At 38.6% G+C, this 19,484-nt stretch overlaps 1 protein-coding gene across 1 annotated transcript in view; it reads left to right on the top strand.

Annotated features, from left to right (window-relative positions):
• itfg1 (integrin alpha FG-GAP repeat containing 1) overlaps positions 1–19,484 on the top strand; it is a 126,062-nt gene that overhangs the window by 74,398 nt on the left and 32,180 nt on the right. Inside the window, exons 11-12 of the mRNA XM_026378215.1 lie at positions 8,767–8,917; positions 9,995–10,103. Coding sequence (XP_026234000.1) covers positions 8,767–8,917; positions 9,995–10,103 — 260 coding nt within the window. The remainder of the gene's footprint in view (positions 1–8,766; positions 8,918–9,994; positions 10,104–19,484) is intronic.

Below are 19,484 nucleotides of genomic sequence, written 5' to 3'. Positions count from 1 at the left end.
GCAGGGCTTTAGTGCTTTCCACTGTGACGACTGTGACAAAAGTGTTGTTTGTTTGTAGTAAAATAGTATTACGCACATGTGATTGGACTACCAGTCTATTTTTATAGATGCTATGACTGTCAGTGCAGTCTGCATCTCAGCCGCTGTCTTTACTCAGGTAGGCTTCGAATTCACAGGAAGACATACACACTCTTCCATTCATCCACTGCCCTCAGGGAAGCAGAGCCAGAGCATCCTCCTGGCTGTGAGTGTTTGATGTTGAAACGGTTCACCTCAGCTTCATAAGAGCCCCCTATAGCAGCAGAAATGGTCTAAATGTCACACTCCACCCTCCACCATGCTGCTGTGTGTGTATGTGTGTGCGAGTGTACATGTATCCATGCATGTACCAGTATGTGGTGAGAGGGAGCTATTTCTGGAATACAAAACGAGGTCACAGATGGAAACAGCTGAACTTAAGTGATTTCTTTTGTATTTCGCACCACTGCGTGACAGCACAACACAATGTGCTGTACCCTGCTTACTGCTCATTACTGGTGACCACAGATAGCCCTGATTTGCAGCCGTTATTGTCCATTAAGATGCGCCTTCAGATCTTACAAGTGTCTTTGTGACCACTTGTTGCCAAGAATCATCAACAAGACATGAAAAGCCTTAGGGAGATGTAGCACATCGACACAGCACACACTCACAGTTATTTGTAGAACTCTTCAGGCTGTAGGTCACTGAGTGTCTGACAGTAACAGAATAATATAGTTAACCTCATGTTTGTTGAATCACAACAAATGTGTCTGTCCTCATCTCTGCTGTCTGTCTATCTCACTTCATGCATTAAACATGTTTGTGTTTTTTTGTTGTTGCTTTTTTTTTTTTTTTTTTTTTTTTTTTTTGGTGACAGGAGAAAGTTATTCAGAAAAGTTCTGCTCAACTATCTCTCTTTCTTATTATTACTATTCTTTTTCTGTCACTTCTGGAGTGAGAGCTAGATACTCACTGGACAGGTAGCCTATCAGTGAAATTTTAAATTGGGCTAAAATTAAACACATGCTTATATTGAAAACTAAATTCTAAACTACATTAGTTCTTTTTTTATTCTTCAAGTACTTTCAGTTCACTGAGAATGAGGAAATTAAAACAGTGTGTCAGACAGTTTCTTCAGGCTTGGCAGGAGGAGAAGAGACAGAAAGTAACTCTGGGAGGAAACATTCCAGCGAGCCAGTTAGGTTCACACAGTTACCTCTGTAACTGGCACAGAGTTAAAGTGATCTCTGTTTCTGGAAATGAAAACTCTATAAAATAGTTTCCCTCAAATCTGAGTTAACAAACTGGGAGTTTTCACTAAACCTACTTACTGGAATCCACACCCCAGCCTCTAGTGATAATCTGCAAGAAAATATATACTAGGACAATTACTGTATTGTTTCATCATATCAAAATAATACAGAGGAAATATTGGAAGTAAAAAAAAGGCATCTATATTAAGTGCTTTAACATAGTACATACACAAATTTAGGTCAACTCCCAAACCAGCGTCTATTCCCTCTACAATCAGTACCTGTCCACCAGTGAAACCACTTGAACAGAATAACAGAAGAAGAACAGGGAACAGCATGGTCACCAGTATACAGCCACAGAGCATTGTTGCTAAGATTATGCTAGAATATAAAGCATAAGCTTAAGATCCTATGAATTAAATGTAGGGAACCCCAACAAGATCAGTAGAAACCTAGTCCCAAGTACTTAGGATTAAATAAATGTTTGCTCTATTTTGTTGTGGTTGAGAATGTATAAATTGCTATTATTGTAATGTGCTACATATATGGAAATTGTTAGCAGATCACCTTTTTTATTTTTGTATACTGTATCTACTGTTCTCAATTCAGATAAAATGATAATCATTTAATAATAATCATAAACTCAGAGCTGAAGTTTAAGTCGGGGCAGCACCTGATTCTGTAACAATTAAAGTTCTTGGTTTTGTTAAGCTCACTGCTCCTCACCTTGTTGAAGAGTTCCATCACACTAACTTTTAGTGTTGCTGTTAGTGTATATGAGTGTGTGTGTTTCCATCTATCAGTATGCACCTCGACCAAGCTGCTGCCAAGAGCTTAGCGGGCTGTTGCTAGGCAATGCCATTTAAAATCTATCCCTCTCTGTATGTTAGATGCAGGGTAGCTGTGTTTGTGTCTCGGTTTTGTTGCTAATACCAGGGTGGAAAGTGGAGTAGCGCGAAGCACATTTGCCTTGTTAGCCCTGCACAATATTTTCTTTCCAAAGTGCAGCTTTGTTGGCGGGAGGCTGGTTTGGCCTCAGACGATTTCCTGAACAAAGAAAATTAAGCAGCTTTCTAGGGAGCTGTTCAGCAATAGCATAATGAAAAGGGGGTGTTTGCCATTTGATGATTAGTTTTAAAGAATGTCATTATGTCACATTGTAGTCAGCAGCACTGCGATGCCATTACAGCAGAATGTGCAGAGGTGTATTATGTGTGCACATTTTAACAGAAAGCACATTTGGTTCTTTGAAGTTATAATCTTCTCTGCGTTCATATGAATACATGTCTGATTTGCTATCCTCTGTCATGGGTTGATATAAAGCAGCAGTAATTCAGGTTATGTAATGTTTTACATTAACTGCTCTATATATATTCAGTGTCTATCTCGGAATAAATCCTCCGCTGGAAGGTACACCCTGTTTTATTTTTCCAGTGTATTTGGATTGAATTTAAATATCTAGTTATGCCTGTGTAGTGACAAGTGTCTGATGACAGAGAACAAAGCAGAAATTACAGAAAATTCATAATTGAAGGAAAGTGTCACACTACAGTAGTTTGATTGATATGTGATCTGGGAGAAAAATAGAAATCAAGTTTGTATTCTTTGTTTGATTCCTGGTAAAAGCAGGTCTGTCCAGTGAAAAGCTGGATTATCCATCGTAATCCGACAGAACTGAGACCACATCTATTTTCTTTTTGTCTACTTTCATGTTAAGCTGAGTGAAATGTTTACATGCCGCCTTTTACTGTATGAGAAGCTCAGTCAGCCATTTCTGGAAGTTTATTCTAGTGAAAACATTAACAAAGCCCATGTTTAGGCCACAGGGGTTGCAATATCCCAGTAACAGATGGGGAAGTCAAACCTATTGCCCAAATTCACACCCAGGCTTTAGCATAGATCTTACTCACATTTCCAGCCACCAAATTAGCCACTCAACTTTTTCAGTGTGTTATACAAGCCTTTGTTGTTTCCCAGCTGTGTTTATTGGCAAGCTGATAACAGCTCTAACCATAATATGAATTGCAAAACAGGAAATTCATACAAGTTCTTAACTTGGGGAGGTGATGCAGGGAGACCTAATGTAATGTTTCTTGATAGACACATCATCATTTACTTTTCTAATGAAAACCTTGTATTATGTCCTGGTGTATTATGTCCTTGTGACCAACAAGACAGACAGAGTCAAAGGAATTGTAGGACACCATAGTGCGGGACAAAGAAACAACCAGGGAGAGACGGGGGGGATTGAAAGATTGAGTGACGGCAAGCGGATCGTGTACCAAAGGATGTACTTTGACTTTGATTGTGTGTCGCCATGAGTCACCTCCTGTGTTCATCAGCATTCTGGCTAGCAGGATGAGAAAGCACAGTGCCTCAGGGCCTTGACAACATATCACTATCTTGCTGTCACTTCATCTACATGGACCTGCCCACTCCTTCCCTTCACTAACCTTTCATCTACCACATCTCTTACTGTTTCTATCGCTCTCTCCCTCCCTCCCTCCCTGTCAGCCTGTCAATAGTTTAGTGACATCTAGGTTTTAGTCATTCCAACTGTGCTAGCCGTAATCTGTTAAATATCTACAGTGTTCAGCTCTTTCTGTCTTTTATGCTCATACTAGATTATATTTCTTTAGCTGTAATGTAGTTTTAGTTTGAACTGAAGCTGCAACTCATGCACTTGCTCATGGTCATATCTCTTCTGTCAACATTTGACATTTCCGCCAGCAAATGCCTGCTGTAGAGCTCATGGGAAATGGTGTTCTTTAAAGGCCACTGCAAAACTAAATGTTGGATAAACAGTTCACAGTTCATTAGATCATTTTTCAAAAGCTGTGTAATACTTATCTGAACACACCCACTAATTTACATGACATACTGTTGAAAGGGCCTGGAGTTTTGGTGATTTGCAATGTTAAAAATGTTGGGATTTTGAATGAGATACTTCTGAAACGCAACCTGGAAGTTCGAGTTTCACCTGCTCTATATTGTGACTTTCATGTACAAGCACATGTACAGTATACAGCACATGTGTTGTCCTTTTACCACAAAGATGAGGTGAAATAGCACTGTGGGAGATGAAAGCTCCACAGGATGAAAAATGAACCTGGGAAAGTGAAGTATTAGAGAATGGATTACAGTGATTTCAGTGACATTAATGACAATAACTATGATTACTTTACTGACTACAGCCTCAAAGAGGGACTATAAGGCTGACTGATATTATAACCATGTACAAATATGCTAGATGTTAATCAGATGCTTCAGTATATGGGTCTTTTAGCTTAAACCTTTTAGGTTCTGTAGCAAAAAAATGTTGAGTCATGTCTGTTGATTTGACTTTTGACAAACCTCAGGCAAAAATGGTGGAAAGTTCATTTCATGTACACTAAGAATATTAAAGTTTGACTGGTCCAGGTTGTATCGCGCTGCTTGCCCAGTGACAGCTTGATTTGGCTCCCACCAAAAAAAGACAATGGATGGATGCTAAACTTCTTTTCAAATGGTAATAATTTTGTAATGACAAAGGTAAATATTAGGAAACAATACATTAAAAGTGTGACATTAGATTGTATATCCAAAGGTTGTTTTTTACTTAAAATCAAGTCATTTGCTACAACTCAGTGACTAAATTAGATATAAACTGCATCTCTAAAGGCTGACTAACCTGAAAGAGATTCTCATCAATAGAAGGTTTTTGAAGTGCAGAGGAAGGATGGAGAGGGATGACAGGTCATTTTGTCAAGGAGGAGACGTGTCTGCTGCTATGCTGCTACCATCATTAAAACTGAAAAGAGCTTCATTACATGTGCCCACACCACGCTCTGCAAAAAGAACACACAGCTAAAAGACATCTTAACACACTTGGTGTTTTGATTAGTGAGCAAATAGGCAAAAAAAATGTTGAACAAAGGTGTGTGGATGGGTGGATGTAAGTAGAGGTGGATAGTAGATGAGAGAACACAAGGAAAGCAAAGGAAAGGAGGGACATCAAGAAACAGGCGGAGGAATACAGCCTCCCAGTTGAGGGAGATGAGAGAGAGATTCTGTGAATGATAGATGATTGAATGGTAAAGTACTAAAGACAGGTACCAGTGCTCTCAGAGGGTTTGAGGAAAAGAAGGGTCGTCTGTGTGATCACTCGGTCAGTCTCCTGCTAGTTTACTGCTCCTCTGGAGGCCAATTAGAGGCAAGGCAGGTAAAGCTAAGAACAGTGGAAGACACACACACACACAGAAATACAAAAAAAAAAATTCATACAATAATCGAAGCCCCAACACAGCATACACGCTGACAACGACAAGACATAGTTTTGGTTTTAGTTCAGATTTATTTTATTATTTACTTGTCAAATGGTTTGCAATCAAATCTGCTGAGGTCAACAGAAAACTAACAGACGTGAGTAGAAATGTTTTTGTTTTCTGTGTCTGTGTGTGTGCCCTCTGATCCACCTCATGACATTGAGTTCATATCCATCATCACCACCCCTGCAGTGTTGTAGGGGGATTCTTTTGAAGTACAGAGATCTAAGAAAGGACACACACATTGGCGAATAACAATCAAATGCCTTCTAAAGTTCAGCCAGAAACTTTCCAATAGTTCTGCACATTCACACAAATCCTCACACACCATTCCTGCAACAAAATCCAGCTCGAGACCTGATTATCTCCTGGTGAGCCAATCAGTGCTCGTAACCAATAAGTGCTACAGTGGCAGGTCCTTAGTGAGAGCTGGTCATATTCTGTGGGTGCTGCGCTGTTAACTTTAAGCCTAATGATAAAGGAGGAAGGGTCGAGTGCAGTATTGATGGTCTTTTAACCAAACCCCCAGCATAGTACTGGACATACTAAGTAATCACTGCCACAGTCCATTAATCCAGCACATGGCCCACCCCCTCACCTCCTCCCACCACACACTGCTGTAGACTTCGTGAAACAGCATCTCTTCTACATTTAACATTTCAGCTGACACTATTTTAATCTTTGTGCCTGAAGCATTGTGTCCATTTTGAGAATTAATTAAATTCATGCACTTTTCCGTACTTTCCAGTGTTTTAAATACAGATGCCTGTCATTATTGCCAGCGAAATGCAGAAATTACCCACTAAATGAGCATCTGTAACTTCTACCCTTCTGTGCTGTAGCCAAAATATTTCACTTACTCCTCAAATAGCAATGCTGGTGTCAGGCAAAATGTAAGGGAGCATTTAAAATGTTTCCACAAAAAGTGGATTTGTTACCCCTCAGTTGGCTGCACATAATAAATCAGCATTCCTAAATAAACAGAACAATCATTTGTGGCTTGATTGTTGTTGAATATTGTTCAGTTGATCATTTTATGGTAATTTCTGAGATGCGTGAAGATAATTTATAAAATTGATAATACTGTCATACTCCAACGAATGGCTAAAGTATTGTGACCGATACCAGTTCTACAGTATGTACTTGGGAACAACAGGTAGCAATGTCATGCTGTGTATCATTATATGCATTTTCGTTGCTGTTGATAATGACTGTGACTATTGAAATGAACACTGTTTTTATATTTCAGAATTTTAAATCTTCCTTCTCCGTGTAGCTTTCCCACTGCCTTTCTTATGAAATTAAATAAAATGCTTTTGATGAAAACCCAGTATTCAGGCACGGAGCTTCAAACAGAAGAACTATGTTTGCTACTGATTACCATAGCTTAGGTCATTTTTTATAAACAGCAATCAAAGCAGGCTTAAGATAATTTCTGAAAAATTCATGAAGTACACAAAAAAATGAACAAATCCAGTTAACTTGCAGTCTCTTCACTGCTTTTTCACTTAGCAGTGAAATTTGCCAAAACCAGGCTAAGAGCACTGAGTAGGCTTACGAAGCACATTTCAAGTACCAATTGGATCACTTGGTTTACTAAGTTGAGGCCAGCAGTTGTGTAACATCAGCATTTATTACCCTGACATTGTCCACATTCAGTACACTGAGCATGCATAGCTCATGCTTTTTATAACATGTACTCTGTGTGTGTGTGTGTGTGTGTGTGTTTACGTGTGAGAGACTTGTGATTATTGGCATCTCAATCGCAGTCTGCTGCTTTCATGCTGATTCGTTCTGTTTTTGTCTCCATCTCCTTTTGTGACACACACAATAATAAGATTAGTTTGTGCTGTCATATTGTACGGAACAGACGCGCAAACAGTAGAAAAACCATTGATCTGTCTCGCCGTGTCTATCTAGCCGTGTATCATACTTTCAATTCTTTTGTCTAAGCAAAGTCAACACAGTTTCAGGATGGATGGCAGCACCACACTATATTAATGACAGTAATCAATCAATCCATGTGTTATCAAGGAACGCTCTATACATTGTAGTATTTTTTATGCCTAACATCCCACTTATTTGGTCACAGTGACAGGTGACTATTTACTGCAAGCTGTGTTACAACAAACAGCACTGCCTCACACAGTCTTTCAAGTTTTTAAAGCATCCAAGATGACAGATGTCCCATCATGCTCTTAGATTGTGGTCTGCCTCTCACCTTCACTTCTAAGACACTTGCAACTGGATAGAGTGGGGGATAAAAAAAAACAGCCATATGAAATCCAGAGAGAGGGAGGGATTTTACAACTAATCTATTTTAAGAACAGTGCCTTTTTTCTTTCAGGCCGCCACTCCTAAAGAGATCTAAGAACAGGTACAGAGAGCTGTCTCTAAAGACAGAAAGAAGGCAGGCAGAGGTAGAGGGGATGCAATCTCCCTAGAGAATCCAATGATGGTGACAAAAATTGAATACACAAAGTGCAGACATAGACACAAGTGTAAAAAAAAAAATTGACTGAATCCAGGAGTGGTTTTATTTCTGTCCATTCGAGCAGTGGTCAACAGTGATTGGCTGCACCAAAATAAGTCAGAGCAGCACAGGTTAGACACACACACAAAATTATTCTTCTAAACGCATCCTCTTATTTTTGACTAGATAAATGCACAGGTAAGCTCAATATGTTGCCAAATTAGAATTCGTAATCATAAACAAGTCTCTGTTATAGTAATTAACCAGCCCCCACAGAGTCTCTAGATACTATTAATCACTGTACGTTGAGAAGAACTGTTTCACTTCTGCCTTTTGCACGAAGCCCTTGGTTTTTGATGAGCTGCTTGTTTTTAAAAATATGTCCTCTGTGTTTCAGGTGGTTGCTCCAAGTGATTCTAAACATTAAACCTCTAACTCAAACCTCATCACAACAAAACTGTACATCCAACCTAATTGAGAAATGTTTTTGTTTAGGTTCATGTGTGCTTTGCATAACAGGAGTCAGAATAAATTACTTGCCGTGGCGTAAATACAAATATTAGCATGTTTAAATGTGTTTGGTGAATAGAAGAGACAGCTAGTATGATCCTATGATAAACTGTTAGGAGGCCAGCTAATGACACAATGGCTTCACTGTCACCATCAAAGATGCAAATGATGACATGTATTTTCTCTTCCTCTCTTTATATCCTAGTGGTCAGCAGGCCTTCCTGTTGGAGAACGTACCCTGTAACAATGCCAGCTGCCACAATGTAGGAAGGATGTTCCACATCCACTGGGACCAGTCAGATTTGGGAGCTATTCAAAATGCTGTCATGGCAACATTCTTTGACATCTACGAGGATGTGAGTAGTTTTTGCTGAGTTAATGTATTTTTGTCTTGGTCATACACACTGTACAGCATCCCTTGTCACTTTCTTTCTTTTTTTACTTCTTCGCACCTTTTAATTCATTTGTCTCTAAATGTCCCCCAATATCTTGACCTACTCGTCCCATAAATGCACAGAAATCAAAATTTATACTTGAATCCAAAACTTAAATATGCAGCTGAAATAATAACACATTGTGAGAATTTCTATGATATTAAAAAGCTTCATGCCAAATGGTGGGCAGAAATGTATAAATCTCACAGAGCAAACAAGAATATTTTATTTCTCTAATGCAGAAAAGTGGATTATGTGTAAAGCTTTTTGACACCGACGTCAATAAAATGATTTAAGTTTATGGTTTTCCTTTCCATACTCAGAAGTAATATTCCAGAATTGGACTGAGGACAGTGCAATGTCACGTTCGGTTTAGTGCTTGTTTGTAATCAGTAATGCAGTTAAAAGCACGCACAGGGGCTTGTGTGGAAGCCTACTTTACTCCATCTCTGCCACATAATGTATTCACACAGCAGTGTTATTTGTCTTCTTTGCATAATCTTGTGCAGATTCTTCATACCCTGCCTACAGTGTTATTATTACTCTTTTTATACTCTTTTTTTATTTCTTCTTGAATTCATTGTTGATCTCTCTGTTGCCTTAGACATGAGAGTGAGTTGTCAGTATATGTCTTTTTGGTGTTTCACAGGCTCAGCTCACATACAGTATTTCCACTCACATCCACAATGAGTAACTGCACATACTGTAGTACAGTAGCTGAAATGAAATCTACTCTATGGCCTTGTCTTATCAGAATTAATTACTACTGCTAATGTGGTCCATCTATTGAATTCAACTTTTGATGTTTCGTCTCTCACTCACCCTTGAATCTTTAAATACAAGAGAGGGAGATGAAGTGAAGAGAAGAGAAAAGGGAAGAAGATAAGATATTGCTGGATCAGTCACCCAGTCTGTTAGAGGGATAAAAATGTACATCAGAGGACACACACACACCATCCTCTCATTGTCCCTTATCTATATGCCTGTCTTCTTTTGCAGGGTATATTAGACATGCTGGTTCTGAGCAAAGCAGAGGCCAAAAATGACTTGATCATCCATGCTTTAAAGAACAATTTTGAAGCTGATGCCTACTTTGTTAAAGTGATGGGTAAGTGACTAATTTCCCCAGTATGCTCTGTTCCTCCTTCCCCTCCACATGCCTTAAAGTGTCCACATGAAGAACATAGTCCTCGCCACAGTAGATACAGAACTGAAATTTCAGCGCTTTCTGATTTTGTGTGTGTATATTTGTACTACAGCCCCTCCTAGACCAATTAGAATCATTGAACATAAGCAGCTCTTTTCCCAGACCCAGGAAGCAGATGGTCATGACTATTTTCTGTCATATCATTTTGATGTTTTAGCCTGGAGCCTCTCAGTTGGTGGTGGAAAGAGGATCTTGTCTCAGCTTTTTGTTCTATTTCAGCTGAAATTAAAATGACCACTGTCAGCACAAACAAAAGTCCAGTAGTAAATGTTCCTTTTCCTGAAAGGTCATTTTAAACAGTGTTGCAGACTTCGTGTGAACGTGTGAACCAGAGACCTATGTAAAGCTAAAAATTCATTTGATTCACAACATGTAGCCATGACATCCTGGGTTCAAAGGCAGATTGCACATCTTCCTCCTCCTTCTGTCTTCACATAATGTGTCATTTTCCATGTTTGGCTGCCTGATAGTGGTCCATGATCCAAAAATGCCAGAAAAATAACCTTCATTCTGTCTAGGCATCAAAGATGACTCTTTGTTCACTAATTCTAAAGATATAGCGCACATCATTTGTGCAGTACGCTGTATTTCGGTCACACTTTAAACCTGGTGTTCACAAATGATGTCTGACTAGAAGCAACTGTAGCTTCAGTATCTGTTCTCAGCTCTCATGAATAATTTCATATATTTTTGGCACAACACTTTTTATTTAATAGATTTTATTTTTTTTATTGTATTTGAGTAAAAGCCAAGACTTGTTCTTTTAAAGTCAAAATGTTGGTACAGCGGTAGTACCTAGTGACATTTGAGGAAAACAAAAATAGTTCCACTCTAGGGTGGGCCTTGCACAGTTTAATCTGTCACTCTGCTCTGCTCATTAGGAGGAAAAGGAGTGTTGTTCATCCCTTTCTGTTTCAGCACAGTTGGTGAACAGTTGTTGCTTTATCTTTTGGGAGGGGAGGGGCTACACTTGTTCATCTGCTTTCAGAGTAACGCACACACACATATACACAAAGAATACACATTAATCACCATGCTCTTGTAAGCACACACCTGTACTCACTTACAATAGAAATAAGAGTCAATATTCTTTGGCAAGTATTTTATATACACAGATTTGACTTCTACTACAAATGGCCTCTAGTACTGCTTCATAAAAAATGTCTGATAAAATGCAGACATGATACTCAGGAAACTAAGAACTAAGACATTCCAAGTCTAACTCAGACTAATATCTTGAAGTTAAGTCATGGCAACCGGACTTCTTTTATGTTAGGATGAAATGTTTCACTATTCATCCAAGTAGCTTCTTAAGTCTCAGTCTGTCTAGTTCAATAGAGACCACAAATGTACCCACCATGTTAACTTCACTTCACACCTGAGGTGCATGGGTTTATTATCTGGAAATTATTATTATTATCTTGCATGATATGAGTATAGAAATTATGCATTTGTAGTGTTTGCATTTGTATTATTTTAGGAAATACCACTTAGAGTGTGCATTGTGATCCACGAAGGAGAGTCATTTATAGCTCATCACCACAGCACAACAACGCATGGTCCCCTAACTACCCAGATACTATACAGTACTAGTACTAAAATGTGACACACTAAAGTAATTATTTTTAAATGAGATACTTGACTACTTTATTGAATTTATTATTTGTAATAAATAATAAATGAACCTATTTTCATTTAGTTATTGTGGGTTATTGAGTATAGACTGATGGGCAAAAATAGTAGAGGTAATTTGGTCTTTATTTAAAATGAAAGATGAAGGGACTATATTGCTTTTTATTAAATATAATGATGTTTATACCTATAATTTGAACTGGAATTTTGGGCAAGTCCCTTCTTTGGAAGAGATAAACTGGCCCTTGCAAGAGTCTCTTAATCAGTGCATGCCAATTAGCAGCTTACTTTACTAATCTCGTTAGTTTAAAATGTGCACTGACCTGTCATGAAATTCTTCTGAAGCAACTATATTTGAGATTATATCCCTTTAATTGAAAGGCAGGAGCTACAAGTTACAATTAGTCTGAAGTTTATAAAGACCCACAGATAACCAGGAAGAAGAATATAAGAAGAATTTAAGAATATTTTGGCAAGGAAATACCCAAATCCATTATCCCTGGAACATAATGATCCATATTTCAAATAGTCATTTCATCTTTTACAATATTCCTTTAGAAGTAAGTAAAATTGGTTGAGCTGGGTATGAGGAGGAACATTTTGGTTTCAGATTCTCTCTAGGCCCCGTGTTACAAATTGGGATGTTACAACGACTATGTTTGAGAGAAAAAATTGTTAGATGCCAAAAAATATGTATTATTTTATAAGACGTTTTTTCAGTTATGTTGACAGCCACTGTGTATGACCTTGACTCATGCCCCTTTTCTTTCTGCTGCAACTTGAAATCCTTTTGTGCCGCCTCTCTAAACTGCTGTTCTTTTTGTTATCCATGTCTTGTCTCAGTGCAGCAAAAAAAAAAAAAAAAAAAATACACAGATACACCCACATCGAGATGCCTGTTTTTCTCCCATCGATGCAAACACTGTCAGCTACCCACGTCTTCTCTTCATTCGACTTCAGTTATTGCATTTTTGGTTGTTGTAAATATTTAGTACATCCTCAGTGTCACATTTTTACATCTAGCTGACTACAGAGTTGCAAGCAAACAACAAGCAACCTAAATAAAATCGTATCTGTCGAGTGTTACACTGTCGACATTTCATTTGTCTCCCTTGTGAACGTGAGCTCACATGCAGCTTAATAGCTTTGCACCTCCTGCATCCCCCCCTTGAGGATAAATAGTTTGTTTACCATTCATTTCAGAGTCTTTGATAGGATAGCTGATAGTGTTACACTGTGGTAAGTGAGACTGAATGTGTGAACTCCATATTCAGACTTGACACATTATGTCAACCAGTGATGTGTCTTTGTAGACAGTTAGATCCACTCCTTCGTTTTGTAAGGTGGAATCCTATTTTCTCAAGATGACATCCCTCAACCCTCCCCTGAGCATTATTGAACAACACCCACTGAAAAATTGACTTTGTGTCAGGCTTGGTGTGTGTGCACTTTGTGAGTGAAAAGTAAGATCCCATGATGCACATGGACTTCCCAGGATAAATCCATCACAGGTTGACCACAGACAGCAGCTCTCTTCTTGCCAGAGGCCTGGACTCTTGCTGGGCTGCTTTTCACACTGAGATGACCTGAACCTGTACTGGTCTGACATCTTATCTTTCTGCTCAACATGCAGTAGTTCACTCACTAGTGCATTCCATCAAGACCCTTACCTCTGTTGCCGTAGAAGCATATATTATTTAGGAGTAGACTTGAAGTGTTTGAATGGAGCTGCAGAGCAGTGGAAGACTTAGCAGCTAGAGTTACATTCTGTCCAAAAAAAAAAAATAACATACATATATATATATATATATATATATGTGTGTGTGTGTGTTTGTGTGTGTGTGTGTGTGTGTGTGTGTGTATACATTTACCGTATAACCTTGTAAGCTGAAAAAAGCATATCAGTCCTGTATGTCATTTTGTTTTGACACTTTTCAAGGCAGGGTAGTGTGTAGTGCAGTTCAGTTTCAACCCCTGTGGATGTTTTTTGGGTAAAAACTAAGTAATTGCTAACTTTGTATGGACGCAACTAAATATAAGTGATGAGCCTAATGTTTTTAATTTGTAACATTATGTTGTAACATTATGTTGTAATGTTGTAAATGAGATTCATTTCAGCCATAAGCAAATCTTTGAGTGCCTATTATTATTCGCCATGGTAGCAGTATGCCTCTAGGGATAGCAGTGCCATCTGTCAGTCTGCTGGTTAGTTCAACTGACTGACAGACCAAAATAGCTAAAATATCTGAAGGTTGAAATTTTAAACACATATTCAAGTTGTCCTATCTTTGGGATTTCCCTGAATTCCAATTACTCTAATAATCATCTGACCTTTATATAGCTCATCGGGTCAGACCTTTTACCATTAGACTGTTCTCAACATCTACACACTTTGGGACCTGATTTGCACAAAATGTTTTATGTACATTTATGGATCTTAAATGGTGTATTCGAATGTCATTGGTAATCCTCAATGAGGTCATTTTCCCTCCAGCAACCACCATGTTGTTATGGTTTTTTATTGAAATGCATTGCCAACACATTCCATGGTTTCCCCCTGGAGTTGATTTTGTAGACTTTACTGTAATCGCAGTACAAAACTGCCAAAAGTCCATGAATACATCTCTCTTTGGACATTCGGTTTTAGTGGGAGATTAGCAAATGTATGCTTACATGTTTAAATTTACACAGTAAATGAGATAACAACTATTATTGTGAGGATGTTAGCATGCTATTGTTGCTAGACATCCTAGTGGCTACGAACATGTCGTAGTTGCCTCGTAGAACACGTTTACTAATGCATGGCCCAAAATGAATTTTTCAGTAACTTAACCCGTATTCGAATAGGTACGCGTCTGTTTCAAAGACGAAACTAGGAATCCATGGATGGTGCGCGCACTGTAATCATTTCACGTCGTGTGTGTATTCTCTCTCTTGCCTTGTACTGAAAGGCTATGATGACATTAGTTCATATGTGTATATTCTAATCTGAAATGTCATATCAGCCTGACAACTAAAATCATACATACATAAAAAAGGTACTATAAAATTTACACAAATTAAGTTTAAAAAAAAAACATGTAAGCTGTGTATAATCTCCACCTAATTTATTGGTTGATACATTTTGATCGGTCTATTATCTCGTTTTTAATAGTTTCCGTTAGAATGTGTCTTTTCAAATCGTTTAAAGTTCCACGTATCAAAATCTATCACCACTGAATAAGAGAGAAATGATTCTGAATGTAAGCAACATACTAAGGGTCCAATTAGTGTCCTCACAAGTATAGTGAGGCATAACTCTGTGTGTGTGTGTGTGTGTGTGTGTGTGTGTGTGTGTGTGTGTGTGTGTGTGTGTGTGTGTGGAAAGAGATGAAGAAAGAGACTGACAGGCAAAACTGTATGAGTTGATTAGCTTCCTGCACACTTATTAGGATGCAGATTAGCTGCATTGTGAAACATCTGGCCCACATACTCCCTTCTACTCGATTCTCTCCATTCACTTCTCCCCTCTCCTCTCTTCTCCTCTTCTCTCCTCTCCTCTCTTCCATTTCTTCCCCTCTAACCCGTTCCAGCCTCTGTTTTATCCCTTACCTTTTCTCGTGCCCTCACCCTGCCTTCATTCTTTTGCTTCTTCAGCAGGCATATGGTTTCCTGTCATCCTGCTTTCTCTCCACCTCGCTCAGTCTGTCAGTCAGAGCTGTCTTTTATTGCCTCTTTTCATTTCATTCTAATGACGAGAAGATTTACATGAAGTCTTTCAGTGTGGTTCTGTCGTCCGGAGGAGGATTTGACTAAAGGCTGTATATTCAGATTGGTATAAATACTTGTTTTTTCTCTGTCTGCTACAGCACACAAAGAAGGCTGAGTGGGAGTGCCTGCTCCCATGTTTGTCAAAATAGCATCCTCCACCAGCTTAGGTTGACAGTTAGTGTAATGTGACTACAAGCAAGCCATATATTTCCATATACTACACATTACATCTTTTGTCTTCATTAACTACAGAGAGTAATTTGTATTTCTTGTCTTATTATAGTGTCTTTCAGAGCATGTATAATGTGTCTATGTTTTGCCCAAAATACCAAATAGCAGTCAACCACAGGCAGTATTTTTACTCTTTATCACAAGCTATTGTGGATGCTGACAAAAAAATGAGAAAATCAGTGGCTGGTTTTTAATAATAAACTCCAGTATGGTATTAAAACGGCCACTATTCTTATCTGAGTAAATAAGTTGAAAAATATACTGCCTGTCTTTCCAGCAGTGGCAGTAAGGCCACTATTACATAGCCTGAGAGAAGCCAGCTTAAATCAGTTTCAAGTTTTATCAGGTTCAATTTTATTAGTGTCTACTATGTCCCCCGAGAGTTGAGGTAGCTGGAAGACTGGGTCAATTAGCAAATTATGGGTAGTGGCTTAGAATATAAAAAAATAATAAGCAGCACCTAATTTTGAATTATACCTGGGTACTATATTTGATTTATGGCCCTGATAGCTAATCCAATCACCTGCAAATTAATGTTGCTATGTGGCCATCGACTGCTCACCTAATCCAAGTCCCACTGAGCAGCATAAACATATGTAGGCTGGTTTTTGAGTCTAGGAATAAGGAATTCTGTCTTTTCAGCATTAGATAATTTAGATATAGATCATGCTGCTTATATACTGAACATTAAATTTGATGTTTAATTTTCCTGTGTTTTTGAAGAGATAGCATGCTAGTACAGTAGTTAGTATGGTTTCCTCAAAGCTAGAAGGATGAGTTTGCATGCCCTCCAGTTGAGTACTTACTGTTTCCCCCCACAGTCCAAACACTTGCAGGTTAGTTGAGGAGAGCCACTGTGAAGATGCTGAACTTTATTTTAATTGATATGGCTAATTAATGTGGTGGTCACATTGCATTTGTAGTGTTGTTCCAAAAGCAAGACACAGTGGAAGCCGCTGCCAGCTGTTAGGGACAGTGAGCGTTCACTGTAACAACAATATAATGATGTCAAAAGTGAACAATGAGCAGGGAAAGCTCCCTGTGGGACTTGCATCTCCACAACAGTGTCGTGACTTGTCTTACGTAGACTTTGACCAGACAAGACAATAGCTCTTTATATATGTCTAATCTGGTTAAATAACATTTTTTGTTTTAAGTTAGGTAAGAAAACCAGGAGACATTTTGTTAATTGCCAGTTCTTCATTAAATGTTGCTTTGATTGCATTTGTATTAAGACCCAAGTGTTTAATGCTATTATAGGCCTTTATTTACAGTTCAGTTATATGCATTGTAAATATGCATGCCCACGCTCATATGCAGTGCATCCATACCATACAGTATAGCCATACTTTGTAGATCTGCCTTGTAACATGGTTTACAGAGCCATGAGCAGATGGTCATATTGGAAGTTGCTATTGCTATTTAAGACCAGATGTCAGCTCACTGTCAGTTCCAGTGCCTCTCTGTTGGTGTGTAGGCATTTGTTATGCCCATGCATGTCTGTAAGCAGCCCTGCATGCAGTCAGCAAATGCAGCCGGAGGACAATGAGAAGTGATGAGCATCTCAGAGTAAATGCCGCTCAGCTGTCAGATTGTTATATTTGTGTGTCAGTGTGTTTGCGTGTACAGTGTGTGTCTGCTTGGCTTCCATTGACATTCATTTGTACCCACTAGCGCTGACACGGCGTGTCATGTTTCCCCATCAAGGTCTACTCATCGCTCTTTATGTATGTATGTGTGTGTGTATGTGACATCAGCTGACCTGACAGCTAAGGACTGCATGTTGTGACGTGTGCAAGTGGTTACCATGGCTCCCTGTAGTCTCTTTTTATAGACTGCCAATGAAGATGCGTTTACAGGTGAGGGTCCAGCTAGATAAAGGAAACCAATGTGTCACACTTAAGACGGTGTGATGCATATCCCATGTACATGAACATAACAAATCAGATAAGTTATATAATTATAAATATTTCATTGTGATCGGGGCAAGTACAAGGGTTCTGGTTTCAGTGTCTGGTCCAGGGAGACTCGTGGCTAAGAATTGGGAACCCAGAGTTAAACCACCAACCCTTCCGTTTAGGCAATTGCGCTACCTACTGAGCCCATTTCCATGTTCCGATTCTGATTCTCACATGCCCACTGTAGGGGGTTGGCATTAGTAAGCATGGACACACTGACCGCTCTGCAGACCCATACTCAGCAAACTATACTATGTAATCTAACAACTGAACTACTGATCATAGCCAGCATTATGTTTTTAAATAATTTGCGCAACAGTAGCTCTTCTGTGAGATAAAACAGGCTACTCTTCCCTCCCCATGCACATCAATAAGCTTTGAGCACCTGTGATCCTGTCTCCGGTTCACTGTTTGTCCTGCCTTGTACTGTTTTTGGTAGGTGCTGTATTGACAACTGCATACTGGAAACACCCTACAACATTGGTATTTTGAATATGCACAGTCATCTAGCCCTTACAGTTTAGCCCATCAGAGTTGCTCAGAGCCCTACACATGCCCATTTTTTGTGCTGCCAGTGTAGTAACTTGCAGCAACGAAAATAATATTTTCACTTGCTGCCTAATGTATATCTCACCTTTTGACAGGTGCCATTGTAATGAATTAGTCAATGTTATTAACTCCAGCTTTCAGTGATTATAATGTTGTGGATTATCAGTGTAGTTTTTCTCTTATTCTTTGTATATATTCACATAAAGCAAAATGTGTCTGTAGGTAATATTTTAAATTAGTCTTTTAGATTTTCCTTGTTTGATAGTGCTGTGGTAATTACTGATTTTTTTTTTTTTTACAGTTCAAAAACTCAATTCAGTTAGTTGTCTATGTCTGTCTGAGGATCACACAAATCTTATTTTCTGCAACACTTTAAGCTTTTGCCTGATATCATTAGAAAATCTGATGAAATTACTGCGCGTGTGTGTGATTGAATGCTTAAAATGAGTTAGAAACTCATTAATATTTGATATCACCACCTCAGCCCCAAACAGCACCTCAAATGTCAGTAAAATCATTTCAAACCTGGTAGGCAATAAGATCAGAATTTAATCGAAATTCTGATCCTCTGCAATGTCATTGGTATTGTGTATTGTGTTTCTTGATCCAGTTCTTCTCATTGGTCTCCCTGAATAGTGGTTTCATTGCAGAGATTTGCAAAGATTATAACAACTATGAAATGTCTATAAAGGTCTGATTCACAAAATCTTGGACAGCTGATGTTGGGATTTGTCTGTTTCTTAAACTTTTGGAATCATTCATGTGGTCTCTAGTCTGAGATGCCATTAATTTATCATAGTGTTGGATGATTTTTGTATCTGAGGAAACTTGGAACTTTTCTGTATCTAGTGACCTTCTTATGTTAACGTAATGATGGACCATCAAGTTTCTGTACTTAGTTGTGTGGTTCTTGTCGTAATTTGCGTTATAATAGTTGACACTACAGCTGTCATCAAGGCAAAAAGCAAAGAATCTAAATTATGAAACATGCTTTGTTTGATAATGATTTACTTACTAAATAACTAAGTATGTCTGCATAGTCATGTGTCAATCTACAATGTATAAAATAATAGAAGCAAAAACATCCAAAGTCCATCCAATGAGAGGGTGTTTAAACTCACAGGCTGCTCTTATCCCAAATAGTGGCGACGAGTGTATATTA

The sequence above is a fragment of the Anabas testudineus genome, chromosome 3, assembly GCF_900324465.2.
Source record: "Anabas testudineus chromosome 3, fAnaTes1.2, whole genome shotgun sequence".
Taxonomy (NCBI): domain Eukaryota; kingdom Metazoa; phylum Chordata; class Actinopteri; order Anabantiformes; family Anabantidae; genus Anabas; species Anabas testudineus.
The sequence above is the reverse complement of the archived record's forward strand: the minus strand, read 5'-3'. Positions and strand labels throughout refer to the sequence as shown.